The sequence below is a fragment of the Ursus americanus genome, chromosome 11, assembly GCF_024610735.1.
Source record: "Ursus americanus isolate L20-20 chromosome 11, mUrsAme1.1.p, whole genome shotgun sequence".
NCBI lineage: Eukaryota > Metazoa > Chordata > Mammalia > Carnivora > Ursidae > Ursus > Ursus americanus.
In genome coordinates this window covers 23,064,983-23,088,293 of record NC_142137.1, presented here as the reverse complement: position 1 = coordinate 23,088,293, position 23,311 = coordinate 23,064,983, and the positions used below count along the sequence as shown (strand labels likewise).

The 23,311-nt window shown below is 43.1% G+C and overlaps 1 protein-coding gene across 4 annotated transcripts in view; it reads left to right on the top strand.

The window, feature by feature from the left end:
• Positions 1 to 14,541: 14,541 nt before the first annotated feature.
• Positions 14,542 to 23,311, top strand: part of PREP (prolyl endopeptidase) — a 111,776-nt gene continuing 103,006 nt past the window's right edge. For 2 of the 4 annotated variants that reach the window (XM_045806975.2, XM_045806976.2), the window contains exons 1-2: positions 14,542 to 14,779; positions 19,920 to 19,994. In XM_045806975.2, the coding sequence (XP_045662931.1) occupies positions 14,735 to 14,779; positions 19,920 to 19,994 (120 nt within the window). In that variant the 5' untranslated portion in view covers positions 14,542 to 14,734. Of the gene's footprint in view, positions 14,780 to 15,963; positions 16,000 to 19,919; positions 19,995 to 23,311 lie in introns of those variants that run through there. The other 2 variants (XM_045806974.2, XM_087865346.1) reach the window with 2 other exon arrangements.

The following is a 23,311-nucleotide window of genomic DNA, read 5'->3' as shown; positions in this document are numbered from 1 at the left end:
ATCCCGATAATCTGAGATAATGTTTGAGAACAAGACAGCATATTTTATGCCTTTTTATAGTTACATTGTTTTAATTCTGTCCCTTGTATATGGATGTTACCTGTGCATATCTGTTTGTTAAGTGACTATCTTCTTTAAGAAAGATTTATTTTTTGTTATTTAAGATAAAACTGGGCAATCTTTTGACCCAATATTTGCATTTTATCCAGAAAATGACTATTTTTCCATTTTCCTAGTTGTACTTCCATATGCATGAGAAGTACACTATTTCCTATGAGCAATAATTGGAAAAATTCCGGCGACATCAAGGTAGCAATTGAGATAATGAAATAAATATGAGACATGGATATCCCTGATAACTGACACAAATACACGAGAAATACTTTTGGCTGATAAAGCAACATCACTTCAGGTTTAGAATTGTGGCTCCAGGCTTACTATGAAGGGTAGGAGATGTCAGTGGTTGTCAAATCTTGTAGGCCAGCAGATTAGAAATCTGATCAAGAACTCAGGATATGTGAAAGCCTGTTAGAAAGGAGCTGATTTCAACAATGGAAAGGTGTACACACACACACACACACACTCTCTCTCTCTCTTTCAAGTATTCCAAGAGAATGGATTCTGAAGAGCTAAGTCTAAGAAGGTTAACATGGGATAGAGAGCAAAATGAATCCCGTTCTTATTGAGGTTTTGAATTATGTTGGCAATCTTGGGGTTCCAGGTCAATTCTCAACAGTGCACCTTGTGTTTGTACTCTATTGTGATGAGAGATCGCCTGTAGCAAATAATATATTTTTACAATGTGTACTTTCTTTCTAGAATGGAGGCACATAGTCATGACTTGTGTGCACACTTTGAGTGTTCTTGGAAGTTGTAGGTGGTATGCACATGTGTTTTCATGGAAACAGTCAGGATCAGAATAAACTAGAAGCAAATGGTATCACTGCAAGCTTCCAAGGTATAGGACCTCAAGCAACGGAACTCAAACTCCACTTTTAAGAATCTAAGTGAAGTATTGGGCAACATCTTTAAGGACCAAGAGAGAATCAGTGGTTTAGAAAGTAAGCCTTAGACTTTGGGCTTAGAAGAAAACCACCGGAAGGGTGAAGCCATGAGCAGGTGAGCAGTCTTAAGAAGGGAAGTCTCCCTTTCCAGGAGCGTCATGCAACATTTGCAGAAACCATACAATACAATAAGCATTGCCAAGTTCTCTGTGAATTGGAAACTTCACCAGATAAGAAAAAGGACCCAAGAATAATTGGAACTGGTCAAGCAGTTGATCTAAAGTGAAATTCTTTTTTTTTTCTTTTTCAGGTTTGTATTAAATTCCAGTTAGTTAACATACAGTGTAACATTAGTTTCAGGTGTAGAATTTAGTGATTCATCACTTACATACAACACCAGGTGTTCATCACAAGTGCACTCCTTAATGCCTGTCACCCATTTAACCCCTCCCCCCCACCTCCCCACCAGCAACCTTCAGTGTGTTCTCTACAGATAAGAGTCTGTTTCCTGGTTTGCCTCTCTTTGTCCCCCCCGCCATGTTAATCTCTTTTGTTTCTTAAATGCCACATGAGTGAAATCGTATGGTATTTGTCTTTCTCTGACTTATTTCACTTAGCATAATATTTTCTAGCTCTATCCATGTCTTTGCAAATGACAAGATTTCATTCTTCTTTATGGCTGAGTAATTTCCCATTATATGTATATATATCTCCCAACTCTTCTTTATCCAGTCATTAGTCGATGGACATTTGGGCTCTTTCCGTAATTTAACTATTGTTGATAATGCTGCTATAAACACCAGGGTGCATGTACCCCTTCAAATCTGTATTTTTGTATGCTTGGGGTAAATACCTAGTAGTATAATTGCTGGGTTGTAGGGTAATTCTATTTTTAACTGTCTGGGGAGCCTCCATACTGTTTTCCAGAGGCTGCATCCGTTTGCATTCCCACCAACAGTGCTGGAGGGTTCCTCTCTCTCCAAATCCTCACCAACACCTGTTGTTTCCTGTGTGTTAATTTAGCCATTCTGACAGGTGTGAGGTGATATCTCATTGTAGTTTTGACTTGCATTTCCCTGATGATGAGTAATGTTGAGCATCTTTGCATGTGTATGTTGGCCATCTGTGTATCTTCTTTAGAAAAATATCTGTTCGTGTCTTCTCTCCATTTTAAATTGATTATTTGTTATTTGGGTGTTGTTTATATCTTTACCTATTTTGGATACTAACCTTTTATCTGACATGTTATTTGCAAATATCATCTCCCATTCCATAGGCTGCCTTTTAGTTTTCTTGATTGTTTCCTTCGCTGTGCAGGAACTTTTCATTTTGATATAGTCCCAATAGTCTATTTTTGCTTTTGTTTCCCTGGCCTCAGGAGACATACTGAGTAAGAAGTTGCTACAGCTGAGGTCAAAGAGGTGCCTGCCTGTGTTCTCCTCTAGGATTTTGATGGTTTCCTGTCTCACATTTAGGTCTTTTATCCAGTTTGGATTTATTTTTGTGCATGGTGTAAGAAAGTGGTCCAGTTCTCATCACAAGTCTGGCACTTAACTATGGGAGCCAACCCACCGTGAGTGAAAGCAGAGCTACCAAATCTGAGTAGGGCCAGCAGAGGGCAGAGCAGTGAATTTTGAACCCCTGCCAGCTGGGGTTTAGGAGTTTTGCAGCTGCCAGTATATAAACCAAAGCCTGTTAATGAATGAGGGGTAGGGATTGACTGTGAAATTGGGGCTGCCTTAAGAAGACAAAGAAACCACCACGAGTGAGCCCATACTTCTGGTGAGTAGATGTTACAAGTATGAAAATTAGGAATTTTCATGATTAGTCTCTACCATCACTTCAAAGTATATGGACTAGTTAGCAGTTGGCCCTGTTTCTGATGTTGGAGACAAGAGAGAAGGACCACAACAGATGTGCCCCAGGCACTCTTCCAGGAATCTGAAACTGGCAGCCCAGATCCTTCTGGCCCAGGTGAGATCCTTATACTCAGCTCTCTCTTGCATATGTCTTCTTGACATAGACTTGGCAGAAGAAGGAGGGAATCTCTTCACTAGATAGCCCACTATGCTGGCATCAACTCAGAGTGTGCTTTGGGGGTTTTGGGGACCAGAGACTGGTCTGGAAGGGTGACCAAAACATAAAGCCACATTATGGAACAAGATCCAAGAAATTGACTAGAATTTGAAGCCTGCCAAATCTGTGGTGCTGTGGACCTCAATACAAACCCTTATCCTAGCACCTACCGCCAGCCACCTGGCTGGGAGAGTACCCTACTTTGCCCCAAGGCAGAGAGAGTATGAAGACATTGCTTCATTCTTTATCCACTGGACCTCAAATCAACCTTAAAAAGAAGTTCATGTGTTTTGAAAACTTTCTTTGGTTTGTCCTCGCAGGTGCTCTGGAAAGAGAGGACAAGTGAGCTATATTTACTATGAAAGTTTATCTTCGCACTCAGAACCCCATCTGAGCTGTGGAAAGAGGTCTTGGGAGCAGCCAGAGTTGCTGTTCCTTGAACCCAGTGGACAGCATGTGTTGAGACGGGAACACTGGAATGCTAAGACACTAGTATAAACGCAGAAGTCTCACCAGATAGCAACTAGCTCTTAAAAAGAAATGCATGCAAAAAGACATCCTGAAGTTCTGGGTGATTGCTCAGTGAGGGTTCAAAGGAGCTACCCAATGAGCTAGCTGTAGAATACTGTTGGCTTATAAAAATAGAGCTTCCCTTACATACACTGAGGTCAAGGTTTTGCCCCCGAGCTTTTATGCCCTGCAGAGCTATCCATGCCCTGCTCTCTTGCTGACCCTGAAATAAAGCATAAGTTATAGCTGATTATGAAAGCTCTACGTACTATGAGCATTCACCAATCACTTAACACCTTCTCCACAGCCTTCCTGTCCCTCTCTACGTCCTTGTCTTTTTTTCTTTTTTAATTGCAGGATAGTTAATGTACAGAGTTATACTAGTTTCCGGTGTACAATAGAGTGATTCAACAATTTTATATGTTACCCAGTGCTCATCACAGTAAGTGTGCTCTTAATCCCCATCACCTATTTCACCCAAACCCCTCCCCCACCTCCCCTCTGGTAACCATCAGTTTGTTCTCTGTAGTCTGTAGTCTGTTTTTTAGTTTGTCTCCTTTTCTTTGTTTGTTTATTTTGTTTCTTAAATTCCACATATAAGTGAAATCATACAGAATTTGCCTTTCTCTGATTTATTTCACTTAGCATTATACTTTCTAGATCCATCCATGTAGTTGCAAATAGCAAGATTTCATTCTTTTTGATGGCTGAATTATAGAGATCTTCTTTATCCATTCATCTCTCAATGGATACTTGGGCTGCTTCCATAATTTGGCTATTGTAAATAATGCTGCAGTAAACATGGGGGAGTGCATGTGTCTTTTCAAATCAGTGTTTTCATGTTCTTTGGGAAAATACCCAGTAGTAGAATTACTGGATCATATGGTAATTGTATTTTTAATTTTTTGAGGAACCTCCATACTGTTTTCCACAGTGGCTGCACCAGTTTGCATTCCTACCAACAGTGCAAAGGGTTCCTTTTTCTCTCCACATCCTCACCACCACTTGTTCTTTCTTATATTTTTTATTTTAGCCATTCTGATATCTCAATGTGGTTTTGATTTGTATTTTCTTGATATTTAGTGAAGGATGTTGAGCATCTTTTCATGTGTCCAATGGCCATCTATACGTCTACTTTGGAGAAACCCTTGTCTGTTTTACATTTCACCACTCACACAAGCTCTAAAATCCCTGCCCCAAACTCTGGGTCTCATGCCCTAACTTTGATTTCAGCCTTTGGACCTCTCAGATTTGGCAGGCTTCAAACTCTAACCGGGTTCTTGGATCTTGTCCCATAATGTGACTTTAAGTTTTTTTTTTTTTTTTAAGATTTATTTATTTTATCTTAGAGAGGGGCGAGGGACAGAGGGAGAGGGAGAGAGAGATTCTCTCAATCCCAGGACCCTGAGATCACACCTGAGCCAAAATCAAGAGTCAGCCACTTAACCTGCTGAGCCATGCAGGTGCCCCACATAACTTTAAGCTTTGCTCGCTCCTTCTGACCAGTCTCTGGTCCCCAAAACCCACAAACGACATGCTGAGTTGGTGCCAGCTTAGTGGGATATCTAATGAAGAGATTCCCCCCCTTATCTGACATTTAAAGAAGAGTTAATACCAGTTCTTCTCAAACTAGTCCAAAAAATAGAGGAGGAATGAAAACTTTCAAATTTGGTCTATGAGGCTAGTATCATCCTGATACCAAAACCTGATAAAGACACCACAGCAAAAGAGAATTACAGGCCAATATCTCTCGTGAATATGGATGCAAAAATCCTTAACAAAATATTAGCAAACCGAATCCAACAATACATTAAAAAAAATCATAGACCACGATCAAGTGGGATTTATTCCTGGGATGCAAATGTAGTTCAATATTCAAAAAATAATCCGTGTGTTAGGTGGCATCAATAAGAGAAAGGATAAAAGCCCATATGGTCATTTCAACAGATGCAGAGAAAGTATTCAACAAAATATAATATCTATTCATGATACTCTGCAAAGTAGGTCTAGAGGGAACATACCTCAACAAAATAAAGGCCTTTTATGAAAAACCCACAGCCAGCATCATCCTCAATGGTGAAAATCTGAGAGCTTTTACCCTAAGGTCAGGAACACGACAAGGATGTCCATTCTCACCACTTTTATTCAACAGAGTACTGGAAGCCCTAGCCACAGCAATCATACAACATAAAGAAATAAATTAACCAAATTGGTAAAGAAGAAGTCAAACTCTCACTATCTGCAAATGACATGATACTACATAGAGGAAACCCTAAAGACACCACCAAAAATCCACTAAAACTGATAAATGAATTCAGTAAAGTTGCAGGATACAAAATCAATGTCCAAAAATCTTGGCATTCCTATATACTAATAATGAAGCAGTAGAAAGTGAAATTAAGAGAACAATCCCATTTACAATTGCATCAAAACCAATAAAATATCTAGGAATAAACACAACCGGAGAAGTAAAAGACCTGTACTCTGAAAACTATAAAAACACTGATGAAAGAAATTCAAATGACACAGAGAAATGGAAGACATTCTAAGCTCATGGGTTGAAAGAACAAATATTGTTAAAATGTCCATACTACCCAAAGCAATCTACACATTTAGTGCAATCCCTATCAAAATACCAATAGCATTTTTCACAGAACTAGAACAAACAATCCTAAAATTTCTATAGAACCACATAAGACCTTGAATAGCCAAAGCAATCTTGAAAAAGAAAAACAAAACTGGAGTAATCACAATTGCAGATTTCAAGTTACATTACAAAGTGGTAGTAATTAAAATAGTATGATACTGTCCTTAAAATAGACACATAAATCAGTGGACTAGAATAGAAAACCCAGAAAAACCTCCTGATTATATGGTCAATTAATCTTCAGAAAGGAGGAATGAATCTACAATGGGAAAAAGGCTCTTTAACAAATTGTTTTGGGAAAACTGGACAGCCACATACAAAAGAACAAAACTGGACCACTTTCTTTCACCATACAGAAAAATGAACTCAAAATAGTTTAATGATCTAAGTGTAAGATGTGAAACCATAAAAATCCTTGAAGAGAGCACAGGCAGTAATTTCTCTGACATTGGCCAAGGCAATGTTTTTCTAGATATGTCTCCTGAGGCAAGGGAAATAACAGCAAAAATGAACTATTGGGACTGCATCAAAATGAAAAGTTCCTGCACAGCAAAGGAAACAATCAACAAAACTGAAAGGCAGCCTATGGAATGGGAGATGATATTTGCAAATAACATGTCAGAAAAAGGGTTAGTATCCAAAATAGGTAAAGAACTTATAAACTCAACACCCAAAGAACAAATAATCAATTTAAAATGGGCAGAAGACGTGAACAGATATTTTTCTAAAGAAGACATACAGATGGCCAACAGACACATGAAAAGATGCTCAACATCACTCATCCTCAGGGAAATGCAAGTCAAAACTACAATGAGATATCACCTCACACCTGTCAGAATGCCTAAAATCAGTAACACAGGAAACAACAGGTGTTGATGAGGATGTGGAGAGAGAGGAACCCTTCAGCACTGTTGGTGGGAATGCAAACTGGTGCAGCCACTCTGGAAAACAGTATGGAGATTCCTCAAAAAGTTAAAAATAGAACTACCCTATGACCAGCAATGACAGTACTAGGTATTTACCCAAAGAATACATAAAAACCTAATTCAAAGGGACACGTGCACTCCTATATTTATAGCAGCATTATCAACAATAACCAAAATATGGAAGTAGCCCAAGTGTCCATTGATTGATGAGTGGATAAAGAAGTGGTGATATATATACATACACACACACACACACACACACACACACACACACACACACACACACGGAATATTACTCAGCCATAAAAAAGAATGAAATCTTGCCATTTGCATAATGGCAAATGAATGGAGCAAGAGAGCATAATGCTAGGTGAAATAAGTCAGTCAGAGAAAGACAAATACCATATGATTTCACTCATATATGGAATTTAAGAAACAAAAGAAACGGGTGGGTGGGGAGAGACAGACAAACCAAGAAACAGACTCTTAACTATAGCGAACAAACTGATGGTTACCAGAGGGAAGGTGGGTGGGGGGATGGGTAAATAGGTGATGGGGATAAGGGAGTGCATTTATTGTGATGAAAATAAACAGATAAATAAAATAATTGTGGTAGGGTTGGATTCTTTGGTCTTTGTTTCTGTTTTTTGTTTGCCTTAGTTAGGTTAAGGATGTTCTCTTCTATTCCTATTTTTCCTTGGTTGTTTTTTTAATGAATGAGTATGGAATTTTGTTTTCTTAATGTCAAGAGATGATCGAATGGTTTTCTACTTTCTTCCATGTTTCATTTTTCTTCTTTTCTTTCATATTTTCCATCTCCTTGTCTGTGTTACATTTAGTATAACTTTCTCAAAGTAGCTTTCAGTTAATTAATTCTCTTTAGCTTTCTAATTTGATATTTAACCTAGACATGACTTAATTTAACTTTAATTTCTAAAAGTTATATTTTGTTTTTCCAAATCCAGTCAGTCATTTTTATACAGTGTTGCAATTTACTATTTGGGGGATGACATTTTTTTTCTTGAAACACTACATATCTTAGCATTCTATACTATGTATTTGGTCTCTCCAGTACCTAAAACCCTCAGAGGGTCTAAATATGTTGTTTGTTATTTCTTTTCTTACTCTTATTTATCATTTAAAAAATGTCTAGGTAGGGAAAAATAAAAAGAACTACGGTAGCTACTGCAAATAGAAGGAATTTAATATATGAAATGTGTGATACAAGTGGGATGGCCTGGAAGATTGAAAGAGGAAAGGTAATATTACCTAGAGATTCAGAAGTCAGTCTTTCTCTTAAGGTTGGAGAAGGAAAAGGTTAAGTGGTTCATGCAGTCCCCAGGAGTATGATGCTGACGCTGTGCCAGCCCCAGTCACTAATCGCTGTCATACTCCTTAGGTAGCCCACAGCCTACACTTTGCTGCCAGAGGCTGGGAGCCCCAGTCCCTTTGAAATTGCCAAATTTGCCACTGATGCTTTGGGGGCCAAAGTTTCCCCACCACCTATCCAGCCTGCAGTGATCTGCGGGTGCCTGCCATTGCCAGAACCTAAGCCAAAAGAGAAAAGTGGTGTCTCTCCTCCTCCCCCAATCATCCCTGTTTTCTTCCTCTGATAGAAAGTAGCCAGAAACCAGCTGACAAGGGCATTTAGGAAATGTAATTTTCAGGCTCACAGCCCCTTGCAGTACAGTGGATATCAAGGAAGTGTGAAAATGTCACCGAATGCTAACTGACTGAAAGTCAATATCGTTTCCTTGCATGATCTGTGATTGTGAGTTAAATCATGGTTGATTTAATCAGGAGAAAACCTCTGGGCCTACCTTAGGATGTTTTCCTTCAAAAACGGCCCCTTGTAATAGACAATTCAGAAATAGTCATTTCTTTTCAGGCAATCTTTCTGGAGTGTGTTACAAGGAGGATGCATCATACAACCCCAGAGGGCACCATTTACATAGAAGGCGATGTAAATGGTGCCCTTCGGAGTTCTTTATCCTGGTGACCCTATTGCTTCCCACTCTCCTGGGGTTGGGGGGGGGGCTTGTTTTTGTTTGTTTGTTTTTGTTTTGTTTTGTTTTCTTAATGGTCGGTCTGGTTGGAGGGAAGGAGGTGTGGCAATGCTTTAAAGATTCTTTCTCTAGCAGGACCTATCTAGTCTGCCTTATTGCCCCAACTGAAGCTCTCCATGTAGTACTTTTATAAAAACAATAGGGTGATGCTTCTTGGCCTCGCCCTCTTCAGAAAAGGAGAAAAATGGTAAGGCCGATAGAGAGCTGGGAATTCTGTCAGCTACTTTTCAATAGAATTTGTGCTGTCAACCAGGGAGATGTAGAAATATTAGCTTGTCCTAAGAGTTGGCGTAAACCCTAAACCAGCCAGGCACCCAACTCTTTAGGTTTTATAGGATACCGATTCCCCAAAAGTACAGAGCGTAATGGACTGAAGACTAATGTGTCCCAGCATGTATTACTTATTAGAGGTTATAATACTACACTGGTCTATAGTGAAATGGTTAAACTATAAATGTCAAATAAGGCCAGCCCAGTGAACTTGAATATAGGCTTAGTTCTTCAGAGTTAACCTCAAGATGATACCTGTGAGGACCACCTGGCAGAAACCGTAGGGAATGGAAAGACAGTCTGGTTGGTACTCGGTAACTACAGAGAAAACGGAGGTGCTGAACAGGGCGAACAAGCTTTTGTGTGCAGGTCAGATACACAGCTTGGTTTAAATTAATGAGGAAAACATCAAGGGGTCTGCCATTAATTATCCTAGAGTTGTAAAATTCCAATAGAACATAACAGTTTTAGCATTAATATTTTAAAGGCTGTAAGATAAGGTGTTGTTCCGCACAAGACTATCTTTCTGTGTGTCCAACTCTGATTTTCTGCATGTGTTTTCATGTGCTTCTTGTCTGACTCCATATTATCTTTTCGTGCTTATCTTCACCTTTCTTAATATTAGCCAATCTGGGATGCTGTGTCTCCATCTTGCTTTGCCTATATCACTTTCCCCCACCCCTCTGTTCTTTCTTAATCTCCTTTCTGCTTTTATCGCCAATAATTTTGAACTGACTCATTTTGAATATTACATATTATACTTACTGAACAGTTCTAAATTTAAAACAGATGAATAGATCATTTCATCTTTCCCCACTTAAATAAAATAACTTGATTTTACATGTGGGAGCCACACCTGATTTTTCTCCTAATAACAGAATAGGAAAAAAAATTCCTCTCTCCTGATCTAGAAACACTCCTAACTTGGGAGCTTCGTTAGAAGTGGTATAGATAAGTTCCATGAACTAAAGTAGAAAAATACTGCAGATTCATTCTTGATCCACTTTTTCTACCCCATTTTTTTTAAAGATTTTTTATTTATTTATTTGACAAAGATAGCCAGTGAGAGAGGGAACACAAGCAGGGGGAGTGGGAGAGGAAGAAGCAGGCTCCCAGCGGAGGAGCCCGGTGTGGGACTCGATCCCGGAATGCCGGGATCACGCCCTGAGCCGAAGGCAGACACCTAAGGACTGTGCTACCCAGGTGTCCCACTACCCCATTTTTTTAAAACCTGGATTTAATTCAGCCCTAGCCCAGGCATTAAGTTGAAGAGGGGAGGAGGGGGTAGGGACCCTAGATTTCATAGCTATAACGCCAGACACCTCTCCTAGCCTTTAAACTGCATGCCTCTCTCAAGAGAAGGGTATTAGAAGGGAACAGCTACAATTTCTGCAAAGATCAGATCTATGAATTTAGTAAGTACCAGAGGCCCAGCTATGGCCTCTGAGCCAAATCTACACTTGTGGTTGGTTTGAAAACACAAGAAAACTATGGAGAAAGCCCTTTCAGTAGATAATCACTACCCATTCTCCCCTCCATCTGCCCAGGAGTTATGGATAGCACTCCCCCAGGACAATGTCATTCTGAATTCCAGAGATAGTTTTGAGGCTCCTACACCTCTACTTTAGTTCTTACTTAGAACAAAAGAAACTTAGAAACCACCTGATGCGATTCTTTCATAGTATAGATAAAAAATACTGATGATGTGGGGTGCCAGGCTGGCTCTGTGGGTAGAGCATGTGACTCTTGATCTCAGGGTTGTAAGTTGGAGTCACATGTTGGATATAGAGATTATTTTAAAAAATAAAATTCTTTTAAAAAATTGCTGATGATATAAGGACTCATTCAAATCCAGGGAAATAGGAGCAGGGCCAGGAATAGAATCTCACTCTTACACTGGATGCTTTTTCACACTTCGTGATGCCTTGTGGAGATTAGATATACAGGAATAGGTAAGAATTTTCATTAAAAGCCATACTGGAAAATATTATATCAATCTTTAAGGAAACATAGCTGGAAATGACTATACTTCACTAAGTAGTAGCTTAGCTAGTTAGCTACCTGGAAACCAGAGTCAAATGAAAGGATTATCCAGGCAAGCACCCAAGGCATCAGTCTTAAGGGGTACTAACAAGATGGCGCTCTTGTGTGAATTAGAAATGTTTCCCCTGGGCAGATGCAGCCCCCTGCCAGGGGACCTCTGTGAGAATATGGACACCCCTTTTTCCGGATGAATGAAGCCAGTGCCCTGGTGCATAGCATAGCAAGTAGAAAGTAAGATGGATTTCACTCAACACTTACCTCCTTGGATAACTACCAGAAATCCTCTCTTGGAGATTATTACAGGTGGTTGGGAAGAAAGCTGTGACAAGTACTCAGAGTGGGTTTGAGACAGCCAAGCAGCAATAAATATCACTAACCTGACTCCTTACTATGGTAACTCTGGTTAACAGGGTGGGCTACAAAGTTGGAGATTAGGCTATAGAGCTTGGGCTGCAGACTCCCCTGGAGGTCCTTCTATGTCTCTGCAGGGGCCTCATGCTGTGGGAATGGTTGTAGGCACAAATTTTTACAGAGTTAATTCTCTAATTCCCCTGGAAATAGTGTGCAATGTCAGAGGTGAAAGAGCACTCTGGCATTTACTCTGGAGGTAGAATTTCCATTTCTGAGATGGTTTGAATACTTCCCTTCTCTTCAGTTTCTACGGACAAGATGGAGTATGCACTTTGCAGTGATCTGACAAATTTGAACCTTGGCTCCGTCTTAGCTCTGTGAAGACTTCAGACAAATTCCTTTAAAGCTGCTGAGATTCCTTTTCTGTAAAAATGGGCTTTTTTAGGAGGATTAAAGCAGACAACTCATATCAAATATGTGGCAAAGGTAGGTAGTGTACAATCGGTCTGGCCAAAAAGAGGAGAGCGGGCTTTTCCTCTCCACTCCACCTCACTCCACTTGCAGACAGTCTACTGCTGGCAGCCCATTGCACTGTCTGCGCCGCATACAAACCCTTGGTTTTCAGGGCCTAGAGGAGCTGGGCGCCAGGATGACTGCCTAGAGTGGAAAGGAGGAGGATACCTGAGGCTCGATTTGTCCTTTGGGTATCACAGTTCCCCTAATTTCTACCTTTCCTGCTAAAATGAAGCCCTGGGAAAGTTCCACCTATTTATGGGTGTCCTTATAGACCACAGAGTGCTCCTACTTATTTATGATTATGACTCTGTTGGCATCAGAGAGATCTGGGTTTGAATCCTGGTTCTATTTTTTACTTTTTTTTTTTTTTAAGTATTTGTGAAGTCCTGGGCAAAAGTCAGCCCCAGTTTTCCTCAGCTATAAATTGGGTTAATATTAGTTATCTCATAAAGTTTAAAAAATTTCCTGGCGCATAAGAAGCACTCAGTAAGCATTAACTATTATTGCTGTCGTTGTTATTAGGGGATCAGCTGGGTCAGGTGTTCCTGGGCTGCTCTTAATGAACCCTCCTACAAGTGGCAGAAGTGGGCAGTGCCTGGCAATCCCTGGGCCAGGTGACCGGTAAGCAAGGCGGGGGGTGGTGACTGGGATCAGGAATGCTGGACTGCGGAGCACTATGTCTGTGTTTGCACGGAGTTTGGCATCAATAATGTGAGCTTTCCCAGAACTGAAGATTCTCAGGTTGCCCAAGGAGGGGGTTTTGGAAACAGATGCAAAACATGGTTATCAGATACTCTGCCATGAACAGAAACACTGAACTATGGGTGAGACAGAGAATTGGGATAATACGAAAGAAACAGAACACACGAGTTTACAACCCTTAATACGTCCACTTGGAATTTAGGATGGGAAGGACTTTCTGGTCACACCCATGCCATCCTCCCAGGACTTTTAAGAAGTCAGGAGTACAGGGGCGCCTGGGTGGCACAGCGGTTAAGCGTCTGCCTTTGGCTCAGGGCGTGATCCTGGTGTTATGGGATCGAGTCCCACATCAGGCTCCTCTGCTGTGAGCCTGCTTCTTCCTCTCCCACTCCCCCTGCTTGTGTTCCCTCTCTCGCTGGCTGTCTCTCTCTCTGTCAAATAAATAAATAAAATCTTAAAAAAAAAAAAGTCAGGAGTACATAACGCATGTGACACATACAACAGTTCTCATGATGGGGGCTATAAAACTTCTTTCTGATGGTCCAGAAAGCAAGACCTACCCCAAGGATGAAGAAATAGAACTATTAAAATGTCATGACTTTGAGGTCAAGCATCTTGGCTACTACCTTTTCCCCTACAGGGATGACAGTAGGTGCTCCATAAACAAACACATTGGCAGGAACGGAATTAAGGAATTGGCAGGATGATCAAAAGACCCTAGATGTTCCCACCTTAGACCCCTCTCAATTGGCAAAGCTCAGATAAGGGCTCGTCCATTGTCCTATGAGCACCTCAAAGCACTTCTATAATTTGGATGCCCAACCACCCAGGGCTCACTAGGGGTGTTGGAGTTAAGGGAGACGTGTTTCCTTCACGGTTATCATGAGCCATTATTCCTTCCCTTTCAAGTCCGGAGTCGTAGGCAGTGAAAATTAGGCCACCTCATGCCCTCTGATCTCCAGGCTGGGGAAAGGCGAGATCGCTCTTTGCCGCCCCACCACGCCCGGGAACAGGAAGATGGGGGAATCGATTAATAAGCAAACCCGGCTGTTCATTCTCCCGCGAGCGCGGCTATGGCTAAACTGACAGCGAGGGACTTCGGGGAGGGCGGGAGGGAGGAGGCGTGGTGGCCCCGGCCCGGCGTGACCGGACGTGTGCCCCGCACCGTATGCCCGGCCGGCGCGGGTGCGACTCCGGCGGGTGCCCGGCGCGGTGGCCCCCGGCGGCGGGCCGGCGTGGCTGCGGCGCGGCCTCGGCGGGGTGGCCCGTGTGCCCGGGCGGCGCGGGCGCGGCCGGCGCTCCTGCAGAGGGAGCTGTGCGCCCGGCCCGGCGCACGCACGGCGCCGCCCGCTCCCTCTTGCCGCCGCAGCCGCCGCTGGGCCCGCCCGCCGGGGAGGGGCTCCCGGTCTCGCCGGCAGTTGCTTCCTGCTTCCAGCACGTCCTCGCCGCCTCGCCGCCTCGCCGCCGGTCCGCTCGTGGGAGCCCCGGCCAGAGCCGCCCGCCACCGCCGCCGCCCGCTCGGCCCCCGCCAGCGCCCCAGCCTCGCCCCTCGGCCAGCCCGGCCCGCTCGCGCCCACAGCCCGCAGCCCGCGCCCCCACGCTGCCCCCCGCCCGCCCCTGGCCATGCTGTCCTTCCAGTACCCCGACGTGTACCGCGACGAGACCGCCGTGAGTACCCCAGCCCGCGCCCGCCCCGCTGCCGGCCGCGGGTGCCGCGTCTGCCGCCGCCCGCAGCTCCTGTCCCCGCAGCCCCTCGCCCCCTGCGTCCGTCCCCTCCCCCTCGGCCTTTGTTTGCGAGAAACGGGCCGGGGGCGCCGGGCTCCTCCCGAGCCGCGGGGGCCCTGGTGGCCGACTTTGGCCGCCTGCTGGAGGCGGAGCCTGGGGTCAGCCACCGTTTGGCCGCCTCCTAAAATCAATGGGGTCAAGGGCAGACGCCCAGGTAGGAATGGGCGTTTTACGGAATTGGGAAGACAGAACGTGTCACTGCTTTTTGGCTGGAGGAGGCTCTTGCTTGAATATGGTGGTAGGAGAAAGTGTGTATGTGTGTGGATGATGTAAGATTTAAAACAAAAGCAAACTTTTTAAACTTCCAGATTTAAAATCCTTAAGAGTTGAAGTTCATTCATTCGATTTTAAAAACGTGTGTTGAGCGCCTGCCCTGCCACAGGCCGGGTGCTGGGCGTTGGGCGCTGGGGATGCAGAGACAAGACAGAGTAATGGGGAGGGTGGAGCAGTGACCCCGTAGGGTTGCAGTGCTGATCCAAGTTTTCCTAAACAAGAAAAAGAGTTCATGGGGGTGAGAGGAGGCCTTCAGAAGGGAGAGGGGATGGCCTTTTTCAGAACGAGTTTGTTTTGCTTAGTGGAGGGGTTAGCCATCATTTACATAAGCTGTAGATTAGCTCAGGGTAACTGTTGAGATCTAGTGGGTGGAAATCTGGGCAAACACGCTTTTTGTGTAAAAATTAATTTGGCATCTTAAGAACTGGAGTGAATCCAAACGTTGTGGGCATGATTTTCTTAGGAATAGCCAAATTTCTCAGATTACTTAGAATCAGAATAAAAAAAAATTGTATACATACATTTAGCTTTTTCGTGCTTACTCTGACCTGATTTATGCCAGAAAGTCTGTACTTCAAAGCACATTTCACTTTGGGTTAAAAGGTACTGAGACTTTTGAGTAAAGGACATATTGTTTCAAATTAAGACTTCGAAGTGGCACTGTGCATTCATGGTTTCTTTGACCAGTGACCATCTGGTAACCATGTTTTCTCTATTCAGCTGCTTGCTTATTAAATTTACCCCAACAGCCCGAGAAGCTCTATTCCTGTGTTTCCTTTGTGTATGGGAGTAAAGTGATCCTGCCGGGAATGGAAAAGAGGACAGACCAAGTAAGGAGACCTGAGTGCTAGTTCTGGTTATGCTGCTCGCTAGCTGGATGCCTTTGGGGAGATCACTTATCTGTTACAGGCCTTCTTTCTCGGATATGAAATATTAGTGCTGGCTTGGCTAGTCACAGGGCTTAGGACTTACGTTTGCAGTTAAGAATCTCGTCATTCATTTATTCACAGGGCTATTCTAGCCCTGCAGTGTGCCAGCCTTTAGTATTTGGAAGACATGTGAATATCTCAGTTCAGTTCTTCAGGATCTTTGAGTTTTCAGGATGGATAAAAATATAAAGAACTATCTAGTATGTGGCTTGATAAGTGTTGTTTTAGATTTGTTTTGTTTTTAGTGGGGATCGGTTCTTGCTTAGTTTTTCCATTTGGGTCACCAAAGTCCTGCAGTTCTAGAAAGGGTTAAGTGAGGATTTTTTGAAGACATCAAAAAGATTGTGAGCAATTAAAACAGTAATGAAAAATTAACTCAAAAGGTGCCGTGGATTTTAATATTCTCCAGTTCGTTCTCACCAGAGAACTCATGAAAACCATAAGCCTCATGGACAGGGGAATGTAGCTCTCGTCCAACTTGGACCCTACCGTGTGGCTCCCAGTGTGTTTATCCCAGCCCTGATAGCCTACATGGGGTGTCTTTTTTCCTGTGACAGAGTCTGATCACCAAACCTTAGGCTAGACTTAACACATTTACTCAGATTGTAGCCTTGATTTCTAGGATGGTTTTGTCTTTCTCCAGCAGGTGCTAGAGATTGCTGCAGCTCTCTCTCTGTCACTTGAACATCTTTCAGCCATATACCAGGCAGTCTTCTGCCGAACTGTGGGGTTGCAGTGTGCAACCGTTTTTGGTGGATTTCTGCCCTAATAAGCAGAAATTCGGAAACCATGACACTTCCAGTGTAATGCCATCGTCCATCCCCCCAGCGTGTTGCTGTCAGGAAACATTCGGGCCTGCTACAGGGGTTAGAAGAGTGTGTAGGGTGAGTGGAGAACACAGAGGAGAATGGGATTAATTTCCATCAGGGGAAAGAGATCATATGTGAATTGAGCCTGGAATTTGGCCAGTTGGATAAGGTAGAAAGGACATTCCTGGCTGCATGACCAAAATAAATCATAGTTATGTAGGGCTGGACAGTTGTGGACTTGCACTGGTTTGTAGGATGGCAGGAAGGCCATTGGCCATTGTGACCATCCATGGGTGGATAAGCTTAGATGGGGTCTGAAAGGAAAAAAAAAAAAAAAAAAGAAGTGGTCAGATTTGATGGGCTCTGCCTACTGTGTATCGGACTCTGCAATTTACCCTGAAGTCAGCAGGTTAGCTATTGAATAGTACAGCTAAAATATCGCATAGTAACAGTGCCTTATCAGGGCTCTATTTTTAAAGGCTTTTGGGGAAGTGAGGAATGGCTGGGAAACTTAGATCAGATAGAATCAGACACTGCACAACTTGAGTTCAGGGGATGTGGCCATTAGACCACCCCACTTGTAGGGGATGGTCTTGTAGAAGAAGTAATGGGGGAAGAGGAGTAGGGTGGTGGCCCTTGGCTCCTGGGATTATCCTGGAAAGAATCCGTTTCCTATCCTGGTGAAAAATGTCTGCTGATTAATTGACCTCAATCTGCTTTAGTTGGTAATGCTGGTACCAGGAAGATGGAGCTGTTTTCTCAGAGGGAAACACCATTCAGGAGGCACCACGGGGTTCTGAGTCAGGGTCCAGGTGTGGCCCTGCCAATTTACACCTGGCCTAGTTCATTAGCAAGAGATTAAGTCCACAGGCTTTGGGGTTGGCTTATATAGAGGGTCACGGTTCTACTCCTTATTAACCATCAGACTTCAGTTTCCTCACCTGGAAAATGGGTTAGTAAGAGCCTCTCCATGAGATACTGTGGCTGAAATCTGTGGCACGGTGTTTAGTTCACCGTGATCTCCAAGCGAACAATACGTTTGTGGCCTTTACGCTTGCTAACCTTTGTGAATTGCATTCCGTACTCTGTAAAATAGGAATGTCATCCACCCTCTTACAAGGTTGCCGTAAAACACTAGGCACAACAGTGTGGATGGTGAGCAAATGTTCATTGCTTTGGATCTAGTATTAGGCAAAACTAGCATGATTTCCTATTTTTTTCTGCTTTCTTATGACAAGTTAAGTTTGTGGAAACGTCTGAGTTTTAGTAACATCATAATCGAGGAACATTTTTAAATCTGGTGTGTCACCTCCAAGGAATATTTGGGGAAAAGCTGTTGGCAGTTTGCTTTAGTCCCAGCCCTTGTTCTGAACTCTGTGCGGCCGTGGGCATGTTGCCATCTTGTGCCTGCCGTGGTTCCTAGAAATGTTGGATTGGAAGATCCTTTACAACTTTAAATTTTTCTGATTTCTTATTGTCAGGGAGAAGAAGGTGGTTATTTTAAGCATGTTTAAAACCACTTCAAGGTGTGTAAAATGTGAAAGCCTTGCGGGTAAGAAGGAAAGATAAGTTTTCATTCAGTGGTAACAGCTACAATTGAGAGAGGTTTTCCATATGGGTTGAAAGTTGGTAATTTTATGAAGACTCATGAGGAGAGATTTTAGTCTGGTGTTACGTCCCTTGCACTTGTCAGTTGTTTAATGAGAATAGTTTCTGAGTGTTCTACCTAACTGCCCATTCTTCCAGGTGTGCATTTCTCCAGGTGCTCTCTCACCTGGCCCCAGATGAGGTGAGATGAAGGCCCTTTGTGGAAAGCCTGGGTTTTAGGCACCAGGAGATTCTTCTCACCTGGCCAGCACCCACACTGGAACTGTGACCGGCCATAGAAACAGCAGGTTTTCCTTTTCCAGGAGATTGTTTGCCTCCATGAGAGAGGAGCCCTTACCTTCTGATATTATAGACAGAGCAAGGAGACAGGTTAAAAATTCATCTGAGACCCTGGTATTGTTCCCAGAAATTTTCTTTGAGAAACTATAACTGGAATGTTGGAGTTGTTCACAGAGATTTACTGGAAAGATGTTGTCCGTGTGGTTTCAGTTAGATTTATCAGGATAGCATGAAATGGAGAGATTCCGTAACAGTCTTTACCGTTGGGAATTTTCTTTAGGCATGATCACCTGGGAAATGGTGACTCCCACCCGCTCTGGCAGCCTTGCTCAGTTTCTGAGGCCAGGCCCAGGATGGGGGCTTTTCAGAAGCTTGAAGGTGTTGCTGATGGTCAGTTCCCTTGGGAGCTCCTAGAGCCGTCCCCTCCGCCAGACCCAGCCTGCACTAAGCAGTTGTCTGTCTTCAAATACCAGGCTAGTCTGAATGGGTGATGCCTTCGGGCCTCTTTTTTGTGTTTCGTAACAATACACAAAAGGGAAGAAAGGCTTCAGTTTTAGAAATATTCTTTCATTGTGCCTAAGTCAGCTTTTTCAGCTGGTATCAACTAGAATCTTTTTACTACACGTTGGTAACTTGCTTTTTGCAGTTGAGACTTACAGACAAAAACTGATCATGTAATACATTGCAGGGGGATTTCCTCATCGTTAGCCAGCCTAGCAGGAGCAGCAGAGCAGCCAGTAAGCACGTGTGTGGTGGCTTCTGCACAAACACGCGCTCGCTGCGTCCCGGCGGCATTGTGCGGTTCTGTGCTCTGCCACTGACCACACACTTCCAAGTTTCTTTAGCTCAGCGGCAGGCCTTTGTTTTGTGTTGTACAGACAGAGCAGTTCCCTATTCTGACCTTTCATCTTTCTTCCCTCCCCAGCTAAAACATTCTTTTCATGACGGGTGGCTTGACACCTTTGGGATCCTGCCAGCTTTGGTTCATGTGGTAATTTGGGCAGACACATTGCCAGTGAGCCAATTGGGGTATTTTCTCCTGTCCTTCTCTATTACATTCAGAAAATACCAATTTAATTGTGTGTTAGACACTAATTGTCCAATACCACATTTTGTCTGTTGCAGGTGCAAGATTATCATGGACATAAAATTTATGACCCTTACACTTGGCTTGAAGACCCAGACAGCGAGCAGACAAAGGTAATTGGGGCTTATAATTAAAGATAAGGTGGTCTTAGTACCTGACGCCAAACCCTAGCCAGTCGGTAGCTATGGCTTTTCCTTCCTGGTGTCTTCCCGTGTTTTCTGCCGTGGGGTGTCAGTTGAACCTGTTGCTGCCACCACTTCTTGTCAAACGATTCATGGGAGAAAGATGAGAGCGGTTTAGTCCCAGAGAAAATAAAGTATTTGCAATAATGTTTACGGTTTATGGTGACACTGATGTACCAAGTGTTTGAAATGAAAATATGAGAAAGAAAGAAAACTGATTGTTACCAAGTAAAAATGAAAACATAAAAGAATGTGAAGGGAAAGTTGCCTAAAACATTTTTTCCAAAGGAAAAAGAAATCCTATAACGTTGGTCCTTGAACAACCTGGGGATCAGGGGCATTGAGCCCCCTACGTAGCTGAAAATCCAATGATAACTTTTGAGTCTCCAAAAAGTTAACTACTAATAGTCTACTGTTGCCAAGAAGTCTTACCAATAACATGAACAGTCAACACACATTTCGTATGTGATAGGTATTGTATATTGTGTTCTTAAAATAAAGGAAGCTAGAGAAAAGAAAATGGTATTAAGAGGATCATAAGGAAGAGAAAATACATTTAGAGTTCTGTGCTGTAAAAAGCTCATGTATTAAGTGGACCCACACAGTTCAAACGTGTGTTACTCAAGGGTCACCTATATATTGAACAAATATCAGGTCTTAAAAAGTGAATGCTGGTCTTGGATTCCTTATTGATTTTAATGCAACAATAATAAAACAAAAACCAAATTGTAAATATAAGAACATTCTTACATTTTATAGAAGTAAGGGGGTGGAGATGAGAATTTTCTGTCTAAAAATACAAAGCTTTCCTATTCTTTTGGAGAAACACAATATTTCTTTTTTTTAAAGATTTATTTATTTAAGAGAGAGAGCACAAGTGAGAGCACATGAGTGGGGGGAGGGACGGAGGAAGAGGGGGAAAGAGAATCCGCAAGCAAACTTCCTGCTGAGTGTGGGGCCTGATGTGGGGCTCGATCCCAGGACCCTGAGATCATGATCTGAGCCAAAATCAAGAGTCGGCCGCTTAACCAGCTGAGCCACCCAGGTGCCCCAAAACACACAGTATTTTGAGCTGAAGTCTCATTTCATTAATGAAGTTGCCCCTGAGTGCTCTGTTGTACAGATATTCCGTTCTCCTTGGAGTGCCCAGGACTTGTCATTTAGGACTCATCCTTACATTTACTGTATCTGGTTAATGAGTTTGCTTGGGTGAGGGGATCACGTTTCTCCAATTCATCTCAAGTTCCTTGATGCTTTTTGTAGCTATGTTTACATATTCCGTAGTACATGGGAATATGTATACTATTTCTAATATGCTCACTATTCCAGAAATTTATGTGAGCTTCTTTAGAATCCCAGAAGACGTTTCCCATTTTTTAAAAAGCAGTGTTAAATACGCTCCCTTTCTGTCACCCTCTCCTGTTCTTCCTAGCATGTCTGTCCTACAACTTCTTCCCTACCTTTTGTCCTTGAAATAAGCACACCACCATTTTGAGATGTTCTAGTGGTGTTCCTTAATACTTCTAATCCTTTTTATCTCCCTTTCCTGACCTTTTAAGAAAGACAAAGTTCTCGTGGGTGAGAATGATTGGTATTTGGGTTTTCATAAAGCATTGGTTATAGACGTGGATGGGTAGAGATTCTAAAACGAGAAACAGATGGGGATCTTCAGCGGGCGAAGGCTCTAGCTCTGCAGAGAAGGCTAGGAGGTGCAGGGAGCAGGTGTGGGGCTGCCTCCTCACCTCGACCGTGCCACGAATGACCTAGATCACTGAGCATTAGCTTGAGCTGAGATAGGGATTGAGCCTGAGATGGAAAGTCACAGGCAGCTGCAGAATCTAAACAATGGGAAGCAGTGGGGAAGGGAGTGAGCTTGCTGTGCATCTCCTAGAAAACTGTCCCCAAGGACTGTCTCTGTGATAATTACTTTGTCTGGGGTTTTGGGTACAACCTGGATTTCTTCAGGCTTAGATGGTGATTGAGGGATTCAGCAATGTCAGAATGACCCAGTTTTAGTTTATGTATTAATGAACATAACATATAAACTTTGCTGTTCCTTAATTGACACTGGCTGGTCCCATGGTTGACAAGCCACTTATTAGTAGATAAAACTTTGCTAGTGATCTTACAGTCCTCATTTGATGGCAGCTAATGAGTATGCACTATTATTTTCATGGTATACGTTTACTGGATGCTTACTGTGTGCCAGGCACTTCATTGGTAGCTTTGCATACCCTATTTCATCTAATTCTCAAAGTCTAAAATAGATCTTTTTATTTTCCCCATTTTACAGATGAAGAAATTGAGCTACTGAATGATTAAGTAACATGTCCAAGGTCACTGGGCTTGTAGGTGTGGAGCCAGGAGTGGCATCCAGGTGGCCCAGGTTGTTACCAATTTTACATTTAAAAATAATAAAAGATGGGGCGCCTGGGTGGCACAGCGGTTAGGCGTCTGCCTTCGGCTCAGGGCGTGATCCGGGCGTTATGGGATCGAGCCCCACATTAGGCTCCTCGGCTATGAGCCTGCTTCTTCCTCTCCCACTCCCCCTGCTTGTGTTCCCTCTCTCGCTGGCTGTCTCTATCTGTCAAATAAAAAAATAAAATCTTTAAAAAATAATAATAATAATAAAAGAAAAAAGACTCCGGGCGTTATGGCTTTGGGAATGTAAGCTGTAGGGACATATTCGTGTCTTTGCTTGCCAGGGGACTTTGAGGTCCTTCTGCGAGGACCGTGGGCCGGCCCCCATGCCCAGGCCAACCTGTGCAGACAGCTTCACTCAGGTGTCAGAGGGGCTTTGCAGCTTTTGCCTCCCCTCTGCAGTCTTCCTACACATTCTTCTCGCCCCTCTCCAGACAGGTTCGTTATTGACAAATAGTATATCATGTGGTTTCTAAGGAGTTAAATTTGGGTCTCAGACTGAAAAGGTAGGGTGTGCTTTTCCAATGAGCAGAAGAGCAACATGAACATTTTCTGCTCATAGTTATACACACATACACAAAGGTGTATTAGTCATACCTTGGTGTAAAAAGGAGCACCTTCACATAGCCTCCAGAACAAAGAAAAAGCTGCTTTTTCTTTTTCTTTTTTTTTTTTAAAGATTTTATTTATTTATTTGACAGCACAAGCGAGGGGAGCAGCAGGCAGAAGCAGAGGGAGCGGGAGAGCCAGGTTCCCCATGGAGCAGGGAGCCTGATGTGGGGCTGGATCCCAGAATCTTGGGATCGTGACCGGAGCTGAAGGCAGAT